Source organism: Rissa tridactyla, chromosome 8 (genome assembly GCF_028500815.1).
Source record: "Rissa tridactyla isolate bRisTri1 chromosome 8, bRisTri1.patW.cur.20221130, whole genome shotgun sequence".
In the NCBI taxonomy this organism is placed as follows: domain Eukaryota; kingdom Metazoa; phylum Chordata; class Aves; order Charadriiformes; family Laridae; genus Rissa; species Rissa tridactyla.
Window position 1 is genome coordinate 11296491 of NC_071473.1, and position 15556 is coordinate 11312046.

Sequence of the window (15556 nt, forward strand, 5' to 3'; positions counted from 1 at the left end):
TAAATCAGTGGAAAGACAGTTGTTGAATTTAGTAGATACTGAGTTGGCCCGTGGATATTTAACCTTTGGCAACCACATTTGAGAGTCTTGGCCAGGCATGGTAATCACATAAGTAGATCTGTTAGCCACATGAAAACTGCAGTGTCGTATAATCAGAAAAGTATCACAGAACTCAGACCACTATTACTTTCCCTGTACCTCTTATTTTGTCTGTCTTGTGACTTACCATTTTAAAATCCTAAGCATCTTTCAACAGTTAGCATCCTTTAAAAATGGAACTGTCAGAAAAATTTTCTTCTTCATAGATCTGAAAGTTCCTACATCTATATATTATTACTATATGTAAGATACAAAATACATCAAGCCTTGGATGGGCATGTTGTGACAATGATACGGAGAGACATCATTAAAGCTTATTATCAGGGAAGCACACTGAAAAGGTCTAATGTTCAGTAAGAACTTTTGATTTTGGTTGCCTGACAGTACATTTTGGAAGACATGCAAAATATATGGTGGCTAAAATCTTTTGTTAGTTAAGCAACTTTACATTTCTGTGAAGAGCAAGTTCTTCAGTTCTGAGGTTTACAGCTCACTTCTATAGCCCTTGAGGGTTAATAGTGCTAAAACTGACAGACTACAACTGACACAATAATTTGACTTCTTCCTGTTCTGGCTTCCATCCGTGGATATTCCAGGCCCGGAGAATGCGCATTCTAGACTAAAGCTTGTCTACCTCTTAGTCTCAGTTACCAAAGAGTTTTTAGAAGTGGTAGTGATTAGATCAGCTCCTCAGCTGTTCTAACATATGCCAGAGTCGGATGGCAGAGGATTAGAAAATTTTCTCTGCTATGTGTCCTCTTCTATGTCTAAGCACAGCTTCTCTATGCTTTGGCACAGTATACAGCCTATTATAATGACTTTAACCTTGAAATTTTTTAATGCTATTTTAGGTGTGTTTAGAAAAGCTTCCTCTCTGCCTTGAAAAGTTGAACTCATGGGAACAAAGGTGGTTGGGTTTTCAATTGGAAGGATACAAAAGCAGTTCTGATTTTTTGATCCTCTGTAGCCTTTCTTTTCTTTTTTGTTAACAAGACATAAAGATTTTATTGGCACAAGTTCGGAATGATCTACAAAGCCTTCTTTGTCAATTGCAGTAATCCTCAGACACCTGGCCAATCATTCCTGATCTAAATTCCATGGCAGTCTAATTTATAACAAGCAGAAAGATATCTTGTTCACAGGTACTTGCAATGCTCTTACAATTCAAATGTAACATCAGTTTCACCAAAGAGAGTAACTAACTGGCAGTTTTTCCTTGTTCAGAATCAGAGGAATAGCTGTGCAAAAGGCAAACCTGAGGGCACAACTTGTTTTTCAGCTATACTGCTGATAGCTGCGTTAGACATTTTGGCACTTTTTTCCTGCTGCTGTATACTGAAGACATTTGCAGTATACACTTGTTGCCTCTTGTATATTTGCAAGTATTCCATTTACCTTCTAAATTTATCTGAATATTTCTGAATTTCCTTTGAATTAAACTGAAGCTACAAGAACTCTCAGGATTTCATGAAGTCCACTCCAAATGTGAATTCTATTACTGCCTGCCCCAGCCCCAACCCATGCAATTACTACAGTTGTGGTTTTACAAGAAGACTGAAAAATATTAGGTGATAAAGGTAATTTCTACATTGTAGAATTGCAAAAAATTATCTTCCTCCTCAGTGAGCCATGAAAACAAATCTCTTGTGCTTTTTCATTCATGAAGCACCTCCTAGCTCATTAAGATCTCTTAATGGTGATCCCATTTTCAGACTTGATGACAATAACTAAAAAATGCTTAATGTTTGTAAGATGTTCTAGTTAAAGTTGCTATGAACTCATGAAATTATTAGAACAAGCTCATTCTGTCCCAGTCTCTATGTGCGTATTTTTTAATGAAAAGACAAAGGTTATTTTAAAAGATGTGTGCTCAGTAATTATAAAAGGAGAACTGTATTTAGTGTCAACACACTGCAGGCTGGTATTTCACACATTGCTGCCCTGATATGATACTAATGATTGCAGTTATTGGTTAAAAGAACAAAGGCTTATGAAGCGTTAGCTGGGTAACTAAAAGAAGGGTCTAGAACCAATTGCATTTTAACCATCCAGCAAGCCTAATACCAATGGGAAAGCATACACCTCATAGAGGAATGACAAAACTTAGTAGAAGCAAACGGGGCACTCACATGTTTTGCTGATTCAAGAACGTAGAGGTGTTCAAAACAAACTTCTGTGTTGTATCATTCAGGGCTTTTTTACAATATTTGTAAATCATAGGATTGTTTTCAGTCTCTATAAACCTCATGTCGCTTGTAGCCTCCTTGTTAAACACATTTTGCTGCTTTAACTCATGTCTGCTAAGGTGTTTCTTTCATGTCTCAAGCTACCTTATTGCTCTACAGAAGACATCTTCTAACATTTAACTGTACTTTCAAAGACTAGTGGTTGCAAACATGCTGCCAGTTGACCTGCTATACTAGAATCATCAGCTCTTTTGTTTTCCAGATGCAATACATTTTGTATCTATACATCCAAATATTCCATTCCAGTATGAAATAACTATCAAGGAAGCAGACATTGACTGCTTCATTCCAGTTTCCACATGACATTTCTTAACACAAAATACCTTTCACATCAATGCTGACTGAGATCAGACCTGTCTAGCTGCTTTTTTGACAGATTTTCACAGCTCTGGAATGTCTGTTAATAATGATTGAGCTATATGGCATTTCTCAGGAATTAATGACTGGCTAGAAAGTATCATTGACTCAGTGCTCAGCAAAGGACTGGTCTCTCTAGCAGGTAATCAGTCCCTGGGAAGTACTCAGAGGTTGCATCAACATTGTTGTTATTAACAAAAATTAAATATAGAATGTGGAACATGATAATTGCAATTGCCCTATATGGTCTAGTTGTTCTATATTCTTCAGATTTATCACCACCTCAAATTCAGGTTAACCCATTAACTTTCTTTCCCAATTTTACTCCTTTTCAAACTCTCTTGTTTACATAAAAACCCTGCAAGAATGCATTCTAAGAGTATATACAATTAAACACAGAATTGAACATGTATAGTGCACACATACATATATACAGTAGGACTGTGTATGCATTTATATAACTTCCACAGAGACAAGGCTATACATTTCTACAGGATTTACCAGAAAAAAGTGCCTATTTTCTAGCTTAAAGTTGAACAACAAGCATTGCCATTGATCCACATGTGAAAGTCTTGGTGAAAACAACTGAAAGACATTAGAGGAAAATATAATAGAAATACTTAATTTTGTATAAGGTCTGTGCCTAAAATTAAGTATTTCACTTAACTAAATGGATACGTGCCTGAGTAAAGACAACTCTGTAGGTTCTAGTTGAAACATTCACCTTCTCAATTGTTTCAGAGGCAAAATAGATTCCTTATGGGATAAAACTATAGAAAAATAGGTAATTATTACTTACCTTAAAGCAACGTCAAAAAGAGAAGTCTCGAAAGTGGAAGGTGATGGTGCTAAGCTGGGAAATCTTTCACGTTTCTCAACTTGATAAAGACAACTGAAATAAATTAGAAATTTATTGACTGACTTCATTGAGAAAAGGTTTATAAACATCACATAATGTCCCAAGATGTGCCTCAGTACTGTGTGTAATACCCATTTCTCTCAACTAGTTTTCTTGTTTCCATTATTATACTTAAGTTTTATATTTTGATCATGCAGGCGTTCTTACAACTACATGCTATGAAGCCATTAAAACACACTGCCGCAGATCTAGTAAAAACAGTTCCTGCCCTAGTCTAGAAAAACTCTAGTTCATTATTAGATCTCTAAGATATGGTACAGCTAAAAGAACTTCACTGCTAATACGACTAATAGGCACAGAGACCATAACTAGTAACTTATGACTAGTTAGGGTAACATGATTTATGAGTTCTGCATTCTATGGGTCTGATCCAAACTCTTATGGTGCCATAGGAAGCATTTTTTTTTTTAAGGAGCTTTAATCACCCTCCTCTTTTCCCTAGTTCTGGGCTCTCATTCCAAGCACATGCCACTTCGGGTCAGATTCTGATTGTGTGGACCTGAATCGTGTAAATGTTAGATTCTAGCCTAATTCCTTTGAGTTTTTTTGCTATAGGGGAATTCTTAAGGAAACCCCAGGAACTCAGCGAAACAAGAAATTTGCACCATAGTCAGTCAGGATTAGTAGCCCATAAAATAAATTATTTTTCATGTTATTATTTCTGCACATGTATAGCACTAATCATGCAAAATATTTAAGCAGCTTTTTAGCAGTCAGATCAACACAGAAAGTTGCATAATCTTAAGCACCTGACAGTACTGGACCTTAAACTTCTCCAGATGCAATAATAAGTATGGAACAGATTCATTTTGTGCAGTATTTTCAGCACAAACTGCATCACAAAGTGTTAAATAATAAATAATAGCAGAGAGAAGTATACACAAGGGAGGAATGATATGATTTCAGAGGAGACTTGAAAGGGGATGTTGATGAGGTGGAGGTTTTAAGAATTAAATATTAAAAACCAAAAAGCTGGTTTTGGCTGTGACTGATTGTTTTTCTCTGCTGAGAAATAAAGGGGCTTTCTAACCTACCTCCTGGACAAGGTTGTAAGGCTTACTGTCAAACCGTTCAGTAGAATCATCACTGTACTTGAGAGTCTATTTTTAAGAGACGGCAAAGGATCGCAATTAGCTAACTACAGCCCTCTCCGATTCCAAACGTCTGCTTTGTCCTCTGCCTCACCTTTCTGTTTATTTACCACTTAACAACTACCCACGGAGTTGGATGAAGTTCCTCAAGTGTGGCTGCAACGAAGCCCCCTGGCAGGACCAGACTGGAGAGGAATGGTAGCGTGCCATCGCCGGGCCCCAGCACACCAGCCCCTCTCCCCAGGGACATCATCATCCCGTGAGGCCGGAGTGAGGGTATTGCGGGCATCCCCCCGAGGAAAAGGGAAGCTGCTTGAAGCACCAGCTCTCACTATTAAATCACGCCATAATGGGCTTATTTCCTACATTTGGTGGCAGCATAGTATTCAGGATAATATTATCTCTACTTACACAGGTTACTGCCAACCCAAAAGACGGAGATGAGAGAGTTAAATAAAAGGAATGGGGAGTGAATCACTAAAAAGTCTTTCCCAGAGTCAGTTCTCTGTTTGGGGGAAGTTATTTTAATTCCGTGTTTCACAAACAACCCGCAGCCCCACCGTGTCCTCTGGAGCCAGCCTGACTGACATTATAACAAGATTTTTAAATAAATGATGTGCAGGGGCAGCTCACGTTCAGCAGACATAACGGTAACCCCGCTCTGAGGCATGCGGTACCGGTAGCGCCGTACCTGTGCACGGCGGGCCGGGCTGAGGGCAGCGCCCGCTCCCGCCTATGCCTTAGCGGCGGCCCCATGGACACCGCTCCGCCGGGAGGACCTGCCTTCGCCTCACAGGTAAGCGAATCTCCGGAGAGCCGCTAGCTCGCGGGGGGAGCGGTCGCCGGGAGAAGGGGCGCTGCACTTACCGGGCCCCGGCGCTCCGCCTTCCTCCCCCTCAGCGCACACCTCGCCCCGGGGCCCGCGTGGGGGGGGCTCTGCGGGCTTCAGGCCGCCCGGGCGGGCGCGCGCCGGCCGTTACCCCCCTCAGCGGTAGGCGGGGAGGCGCTCCCGCGCTTTTGGAGACGCACCTGTGGGGAGCGCCCGCCTGGGCGGGAAGTCTCTTATGTAAGGGACGGCGCGAGCGGGGCCAGCCCCGCTGCGGGGCTGAGGGGGGTGGGGGAGCACCCCTCAGAGGGGCTGGTCGGCATGGGGGGGGGGTGGGGGCGCCAGCCCCTCTGAGGGGTGCCGCGGGGGTGGGCAGGCCGGCGGGCGGACCCGGGTCTCTGTCGCGCAGCCCCCCGCCGTTGCCTCGGAGGACGGTCTGGGCTGGCCGGGCTGCCGCGCCCTGGCTCTCAGTCTTCCGCCGAGGCGGATTCCCCTTTGGCGGCAGCCCTTCCCCACCGGCTGGATGCCGCGGTGGGTCCGTCCCGCCTCCCGCGCTCTACCTCGGCAGCCGTCGCCTCTGGCGGGCTCGCCCGGCTCCAGGCAGGGCTGGGCGGGCGCCGTGGCCGGCTGAGGGAGTTGTGCGAGAGACCGTGCCGGGCTCCGCGGGGGAGTGGAAGGTGGGTGCCCCCGGCGGTGCGCGCCGGCACCAGGCGGCGCGGGGAGGCTCCTCGCTCGCCCCGCTCTCTTCCTTCCCGCCCCTGCAGCGCCCTCGCCTCAGCACTCCCGCCTCGTGGGCCCCCTCCACGCCCCTCTCGCCAGCCCCTTCTCCCCAGCGCGCTGCCCCGCGCTCCCGCCGCCACCTCCACCCCTCGGTACTACTCCTCCTCCTCCTCCACCTCCTCCTCCCGCCCGCTCCCTCTCCCGCGCACTCCACAAGTGCCGGCGCGCTCGTTCCTCCGGAGGGGAGCGGCGAGGGGCGGCGGAGGCTGCCCGGGGGGGCGGCGGCCCCAGCCCGGCCCGCGCGGGGCTGTCCGTGGTGCTGAGGGCGAGCGCGGGCTGAGCGGGCGCCCGGTCCCTGACGGAGCCCCTTTATGTTCAGCTCCTGGCGCAGCGCAGCATCCAGCAGCTCGAGCGGCGGCGGCGGCAGCATCGCTGAGCCGGGGCCGGGAGGCAGAATGGAAGGCTTTATTCGTCTGTTCTTCGGCTACTTGGTGGCGGACCTTCTCACACTGGTGTGTCGGGCTCAGGAGAAAACTGGCCAGCAGCTGGGGAGCTTCGTGGTGCTCTCAGGAGGAAACCACTCCAGCCTTGGGGAACAGCTAGACCCCTCTGAGCCACCTCCCACCCCGGACTTCTGCAGGGGCTACTTTGACGTGATGGGGCAGTGGGACCCCCCCTTTAACTGCAGCTCGGGGGAGTTCATCTTCTGCTGCGGCACTTGTGGCTTTAGGTTTTGCTGCAAGTTCAAGAAGACAAGGCTGGATCAAAGCACCTGCACAAACTATGAGACGCCATTGTGGATGAACACTGGGAAGCCTCCTTCCCGCATAGACGACCCTCTGCACGACCCTACCAGGGATAAAACCAACCTCATCGTCTACATCATCTGTGGGGTTGTGGCAGTCATGGTGCTGGTGGGGATCTTCACCAAACTAGGGCTGGAGAAGGCGCACAGACCCCAGCGGGAGCACATGTCCAGGTAAGGCTGAGTGCCAGGCAGCAGCATCCCCTTCCCCCCTACCTCCTGCCCAATTCCTAAAGAGGAGAGAGTACCCCATGTGTTCCTGCTAAACGAACAACTCCTGCCAGGCAGGCTGCATTGCCCTGCAAGGCAACCGAGAGAAGCCAACTTTGGAGAGCAGAGCTCCTGTGTTTCCCTGAGCCCAGGTTATCAAAATACATGCATACTGAGGAAGACTAGAAATATTTGTGGAGTGTGCACAGACAGTAGTCCATTTTTATCTGCAGTGTCTGACCCTCTCCCCAGCAAGATCCAGCAAGTGTTCCCGGATATTCTGTGCATGAATAGGAAAACAAAAAAATCCTGAGACCAGCAACACTGAATTAGAGAAAGCCTGATGGGTTCCCTCTTCCAACTGTTTCAAAGCTTGGAAAATGTTTTTACTTCTCAACAGAAGGATGTAAACAAATGTCATCTCACCCTCCCTCTCCAGCTGCAAAATGGTTTTGGCAGGACCTTCCCTACTCCCCCAGCCCTTGCAAGTGTGTGAGCTATTTGTAAAATTTCTAAGCTGTGAAAATGAGCCAGGGTGGAAGGGAAGAGGGAGACACAAAAAGGAAAAGCTACTGTAGAATTTCTTAACATTTTTGTCAGTTACTGTTGAGAGGTAAAAAATGGAATATGAAAGTCTTGTCTCACCCGTATATGTGTGTGTTATAGTCTGTATCCAGAGTGTAATGGCTGAGTTATATCAAAGAGAACCTCCCCCACCTAGAGTTAGGCATGCTGTGTACCATCTACTCCAGATGCTGGCTGCCTAGTGGTTGATAGGCAGGTGGGCAACTCAGGACAGAGCCCAATGGCTTTAACAACATATTCCGAACCCAAATTGTCACAGCAGTTCAAAATCAAGGCATAACACATTTGTCAAGTTTGCAGTCTGTCTGATTCTTTATGCTAATCCCAGGCACATGAAAGTAAAGCAGATGGAGGAAAGGCATTAAAAAAGGCAAATAGCTCCATTAAAGAATCTAAATAGGTTCCAGCATATTAGTCAACTTCAGTGATGAACTGCAATTAAAAGGATACCTTCTACTGGACATGCAGTGTGGCAGAAAGCTTCCTCTTGCCCTAACTGGTCATGGTGTAGTTTAGAATCTTTGAAGCTTAGATGAAAAGTCATCCTTTGAAAGATAGTCCAAGAGATCAACTCAACACCTTATTTTTTACTGAAGTTTCTGCATGACTTTTCGATTAACTGCTTATCCTGAAATGAACAGAGAAAGCCACAAAAATACTCCAGCAAATGCATCACCAGTTCACTAGCAATTACTTGCTATTTATAAACTGGATTATATGGTTATGCTTTTACTACCGAGGAACAAAGCACATTGCAGAATTTTAGTCAACGTGGTGTGTCAGTGACACTTCTGCAAAGATGTTTTTTGTTGAGCAAGGTATAAATTCTTTAGACATTTTGAATATTCTCAACTACTGAACTGAGAAAAAGAATATATGGGTCCCAATTTCTTTTTAAAAATCTTACTCTTAAACTACAGACCTTGTTTGGAGAAAGCTCTCCCTTGCTTCAGCCCCTTTCTCTAGTGTCTTCATGCAGGCAAAAAGGCAGGGCTCATAACAGTTACAAAAAACCAGAACAGAGTGAAGTTGTAGCCTTCCCTGCTTATATATGGCTTAAATAGCAAATATTTCTACTAGTAGAAATAGGACCTATCTCAAGTACAGGTGTGAAGTATTCTGAAAGGATATTCTGTCTTAGTTTATGGAAACAGAATTATAGGGGATTGGAAAATCATTCTGAAATCCTTCAGTCATGTATGCATAAAGATTAGGTTTCTGAAGTGGTTCTTAGAAGAGGTCGTCTGTTACCCTGATTACTTAACAGTGTCTGAGATCTTGTACTTTTCTTGCCATGAAAATGTTCAAGTCAGGATTATATAGAAACTTGGAAAGTCATGATCACATGGAAAAACAGTCACCCACTCAGTACACATAATAGCTAGTCATGTTCTGAAAAAGCAGCACTATAGCTTTTTTTTTAAAAAAAAAAGTTCTCACACTCCTATTACAGCTGTGGGGTGGGCTTACCGTTAATTTGAAAAGGAATTTGATGTGTGTAAATCCCTTCGGCAATCTAAAAATCTGTTCATTGAGTGAGGAATTGAAGTAACCTTTTTGTCCTCGAATGTGTGTTTAACTATAATATTCCATCCTAGCTCATTTTACACTACTAATGTTCTGAAAAAAGGCTGCAATGCTTAAGAAATAAATAATTCATCTGTTTAAACCGTTAACAGTCCCAACAGTTAAAATAATATGTAACCTATATTCATCCTCTTTTGTAACACTCATCACTATAATGTCAAAAAATCAAAACAAGAAAGAACACTTCTTATGGTTATTTTTCCTGTACAGAACCTTATTAATAAGCAGAAATATAATGCATTGAGAGTGTCCGGTAGGCCAAACCAGAAGTGCTAAGTGTTACTCCATTTTGGCTGGCAGCAAGAAACACATGGAGGCTGATTTGTCATCTATTTCCTTAGCTAAGATTGTCTCCTTTCCCTTCCCTAGCCAACGGCTACATGAAACACTTGAATCCTCTTCATTCCTATGAACAAATTCACCTATGGAAGGGATGATGCTGCTTATCAAAACAGACAATGCATAATGTAAACTAATCTTTTTAATGAGGGCTGATTTTTTTATAAAAGTGAACAGAATACAACTGGTGTAAGTTATACCTTTCCATTTTTGATTTACTAATAGTATTTTAAAATATGAACAGAGGCCTGACACATGGGAATAAGAACATGACTTATAAATAGGAAGCAAAACTGTGTCACACTCACTAGTTTCTTGCACTATTTAATCTTGCAGCCAGTGGATCTGCTGCTGAAGTAAGACACTGGTGTGTGTAAAAGTGGTACAATGTTAATAAAGGAAACTTCTCGGTCTTGGTGAGTGTACTTTCTATGCTCTCACCTTTCCTTACATTTTGTTTACTGCTATACCAAAACAAACCAACAATGCTCCATTAATTTCACTGAATTTTCCTAAATATTTGACAATGAAAAAGCATTAAGGAAATGTATTTACTTAGTGAAAACAATCCATGAGAAAAAATCTCTATTGGACAAGTCCTTTTAAGAAAAAAGAGTCAAAATTTGTCCTTTTTTAGAGAGCTTGTTACTTCCTTTTGTTTTGAGAAAAAAGGCCAAGTGTGGCACTGTTGACATTTTCTTTCTTGTTAGATCAGTGCTTTTCAGTAAAACACTCTTACTGTTGGCATGGAACTGTAAATCTGGAAGATGGAAACGGAGAGCGGAGTACAGTATTAACTCTACATGGCATATTTCGCTTTAGACATCGTTAGGATAATGTTTTGTTTATATCATTCTCCTCATTTTAAAATTTGATACTTGACATTAAAAGGAGATAAATATTTCCTTCAGCAACAGTGTCCAAGAACTAAGCAGTAATAGTAGTATCCAAACAGAGTAACTCTTCCTTTACCCTTCTGCTTTCTAAGAGAATAAGGGAATTAGATGGTGTATGTTATCGGATATGGCAAAAGGAATGCATGTGGCAGTATTGTGCCTAAAAGGAAACAGAATTGATCTGCCTCCTGAAGCAGACCTAGAAGTTCTGTTAGGCATATGAGGGCAGCATGGTCTTGCTGCTTAAGACTACATCAATGGGAATTCCAGGCTCCATCAGTTAAAGTGGAGAATCCTCTCTTGAAAATGAGTAGGAAAGTGAAAAGCTATACTCCTGTTTAATGGAGGAGATTTTTCTGTAAATAAAACTGCACCTTTTCCTTCTTCCCTGATCCTTGTGGAGAATGTGCGAACAAACCAAGAACTGAAAGGACAATATTTACAATCATGCTTGTACACTATAGCTCCTGTTCTTTTGAAGCAGTGCTTCTGACAGTATCTTAGCAGACTTCCACAATATTGTGAACTGTCTGAGCTCTTCTTTCTTCCTTCACAATGTGCTGAGCTCATGAGTTAAGTCTTTTGTTCATCATTCAAAAGGCATGTACCTGGGGCCAAAAATAGTCTGGCTTGCCAAAATCCTGAATTCTATGTATGAAATTATTTCCCTTATGGGTTTTGACCCAGTTTTGGAGGCAGAAAATGACAAGTGACCTTTCATGAAATAACCTATGTTTCAGCTTCTTCAAGCTTGTACCTATAAGCGAAATGCCTGGCTCCACATGCTTTATAACACCTGAAAATAGTATTACATATTCAAAGAGAAAAATCTTATGGCAAGAGAAAAGCTGAAGTTTTGTCATACTTGGGTAGTTCTGGGCCATGAACCCCTATGTAGGTAACTTTTGTAACACTGCAGTCCATATCAATACATGGGACTTAATGATATCACTACCTGATTAGAAGGTTATCTTGTATTTTGCATTTCCTTAAAAAAATCATTCAATATAGCAAAGGTGTCGATAAAGACCCTCTACGTATATATAATTTTTCAATGGGACCCACTCTAACAATTTCTTCAGATAATGAACAAAATCTATATGATGATACTAAGGTGAGACAAATGCATCTCACTTATCAGTCTTTTGGCCTGTGTGAAATTTTTCAAAGCAAACGTGTTCAAGGATTTTGTCACGTTCTGGGGCACAAACCTCCCTTTATCCATTTCATTATATGGGCAAATACCTAACAGAACAAAATGCAGGTACAACATTTCTTTTGTACTTCAGTGATACAACTGCTACACATTTTTAACTCTCCCTGACATCAGTGGAAGATAAGGACAAGTTCTTTGTTATACGAGCTATTCTGCCCTGAGAACATTGTACAACTTTGGCTAACACAATATAAACATAGGTGCTGCTAAAAATAGAACTTGATGGTGAGTAGTTCCTTTTTTCTTAATATAGTGGGAGTTGGACAGTTAATCCCTTAAAACTGCTTTGAAAAAAGCCACCCTAAAATGGTAGAAAACTTAGTTGGCATTTTCACAGACAGGCAGTAGTTAATCTGCTGTCATATGGGGTGTTATTTAAAGTCTACAGTGGACAATATTTACCATCAGATTAAGGGCAATGAGGAAAGCATTTCTGAAAAACCATTCTTACAAAGTTGGGAAATACACTAATCTGTGTATTATGAGATCTCACAGTTTTAACTCCCACATTGAAGTTAGGAACTTTCATTTGCTTTTCTTCCCTTCCCAGAAATGTGTCCACCTGCCCCTGGAGTTAGGAATAATATTGATGTCAATAATTTCCTTTATATAGAGACATATTTGCATAAATTGACTAGATATTCAAGGTTTGGATGCCCACTTATTTTAAACTCTGTTTTGCAACATAATGCTTTACTTTTGCATGATTTTCTACATACCTTTGTGAGGTCTCTTCTATTGAATTTTTATTATTCTGCTATGTAGGCCAGCTCTGCTATTTCTGCTGTATAAGCATTGCTTCAAATGGGAGCATTGCTCTGACACCATTAATCATTTGGTTACTGTCTTCTGACCTTTTACAGTATCAACAGTATTCTGTAACATGTTGATCACAACTGTAACTAATATTTTAATAACATAATGCTAGCCATAAACACAATGAAACATCAGTATCATTCAGCTGTGTACCAAAGCAATGCTCCTGCAATGTGAAAGCAAGATCCAGCTCAGAATTCCTCTCTGTCTGTAACTTAAATGAAGCTTCATTTTAATATTTAAAAGTGCAGCGCTTCTTGATCAAGAAATCATCGTGTCACAGTGGAGGAGCTAGATGTCACTTGCCATAGGTTTCACCAGTGAATGTGCTTATTTTTCTTTATTTATTGGTTTATAAGCTAGTCTTTCTTGATGCAGTATCTGGGACACTGTATATAATTTTGTAGAAAATTAAACTAAACCGGGCACAGTGCCCAGAAAATGCATCCATTCCCTTAAAAAAAAAAAAAAGCTCAAGGGATCTAAAAGTTAAAACTAGTAAAAGAAAAAGGAGCCAAGTAACGGTCAGTGATGTGTTGAACCCTGAAGATACTAGTAACACATTCCATAGCTTTCCTTTGCCTAAGGCAACAGCTTCTGCAGGTGGGCCAATTATTTTGTGTGGCACAGTAGTTCAGCAGGTAGCTAGCTATATGGCACATATACCGAAGGACTAATCCTGCTCCTACAGAAGTCAATGGTAAAACTCCATATCCCAGAATCACAGACAGAGTTAGATGTTGCCATGCTGAGAGTTTCAGAGCTTAAAACTTAGTCACTGACTCTGGATCCACTACCTCTGGATACAGGGGTGCGTGCTTATCTGTATGCCTGAGAATGGACTTATACTCAGCAGGACACTCGGCAGTGAAACTAGTCCTTAGAAAATACACCAGAGTGGGATGAATCTGTCTCTTTTTCAGGTATAGTTACTGCCTGCAGCTCTGCAGAAAAAGTCCATTACCAGCATCAGGTTGGGCCTGGCCTGGAGGAATCCTTTTGCTTACTCCCTCTTTGCTAGCATAAAGCTTTCATCCTGTGTCTGAACTGGCTTCAAAGCAGCAAGGAGTGTTCCTGTGGAAGCTTTGCTCCATCTTAATGACTAGGACACTCACAGAAGTTAGAAAAGACATTTTTGTTCTCCCCTTCTTGATGGGAAAAGCTTAAATCCCTGATCATGGAGAATGTTATGCCTTCTGGGTTTGCACATGAAAATCAGGTGACCTTTCAACTTTGGTGACATTTTTTAATGAAAATGGCCAAGACCACTGCACTGTGTTGTACTCTGTGCAAATGCACTTGTGAGGATTTATTTTGATAGGCCCTGCTGGTAATCTAGGTATGAAAATAACTAGACTGTGAAAGCTATAGAGAGGGGCTAGGTGCTGAGGTGCTCAGCTTAACCAAACTGGCAATGTTGCTGAGCACATGCAATGGCAGAACTCTACAAGCTCTCAACAAGCTTAAATTATGCTTCTACAGAGCCAAGACAGCTAAAGAACTTAATGTGTTTCTGCGTATTACTGCTAGCACACTGTCTAAGACAACATAAAGTGAGCCTTAGGTGCGAAGTCTCACAATGAATCTGATTCCCTGATTATGCTGTAAATGGAGCTGGTTTCTCCAGCAGACATTATGATGGACTGCATCTCAAACTAAAAAAAAAATAATCTTGGCATATATTGGTAATGCCTTACAAATTTTACAAGTGGTTCATTCTGGTTCTGGTTTTGTTTGGTTTTCAGGGCTCTTGCTGATGTTATGCGACCTCAAGGTCCTTGTACAACAGATCATATGGAAAGAGATCTAAACATTGTAGTACATGTGCAACATTACGAAAACATGGAGACCAGACCTCCTCCAAACAATTTACGTAAGTTGCATTATAACTTTATCAATATCTGGAATGCTGGTACTAAAATGAGCATTATGAAACAAATATTGCTGGTTTTCAAATGAGGACTGACAGTACATGGGTTCTTGAAAATTAGAAATGTTCTTTATTTCAAAATCAGAAATCTTTAGGATTTCCTAGTGCAAACAGTGCAATACAAAGATAAAGCCATTTTGAATAGAAAAATTAGATGATATATTTATTTTTAATTAGTTGTCTTGGTTGACTAATACTGGTTTTGTATCTTTGTCTCATTCTATCTGGTATTTTTGCTCAGCTCGTCAGGCTATGCCTTATTTTATGTTTTGTTATACCAAAATACAAATAGTTAAGCTTACAGCAAGATTTAACAAGATGTTTCATAGGTCTGTATCAACCAATAAGAAAGCAGTCTCATTAGGCTGTTATATCATCTCCACAAGCAAAATTGTTAAATACTTTCGTGAAGAGCATAAAGTTGTATGTGGTTTTCACTTTCTCATTTTTTTTCTCTCTAAGGGGAAGGTGAGAGGAAGATTATTATTTTAAGTTTTAAATAATATTTTTATTCTGTATCTGCTGTTACATGTTTATGTTATTGAAGGCAAGTGCACTTTGGAGCTTCAGAGGAAATATGGTGACATTTCAAGTTGTTCTGAAGTCCTAGTCAACTTATTTCTCAGTCTTGTATTAGACCACAGTACTGATCTTTCTCATGCTCAAATACATTTTGCTTTTGTGATGAACAGTTCCGCTGCAATTTGAATTTGGATATATATTTTTATTTTATATTCATCTATATCTTAAATATATATATGTATACAGGCATACAAATTATACATAATATTTTTATAAATTCAACTTCAATATATTTATAAAATAAAAGGATATCATTCGGGAAGGTTTAGACTGTTAGGCAGTGGATGGCTTTATTCTGTGCTGTAGATCAAGATAGATGTGCATTTTACTGC

The 15556-nt window shown here is 41.6% G+C and overlaps 1 protein-coding gene across 1 annotated transcript in view; it reads left to right on the top strand.

The window, feature by feature from the left end:
• Positions 1–6555: 6555 nt before the first annotated feature.
• Positions 6556–15556, top strand: part of SHISA9 (shisa family member 9) — a 185559-nt gene continuing 176558 nt past the window's right edge. The window contains exons 1-2 of the mRNA XM_054212582.1: positions 6556–7237; positions 14458–14585. Coding sequence (XP_054068557.1) covers positions 6630–7237; positions 14458–14585 — 736 coding nt within the window. The 5' untranslated portion in view covers positions 6556–6629. The remainder of the gene's footprint in view (positions 7238–14457; positions 14586–15556) is intronic.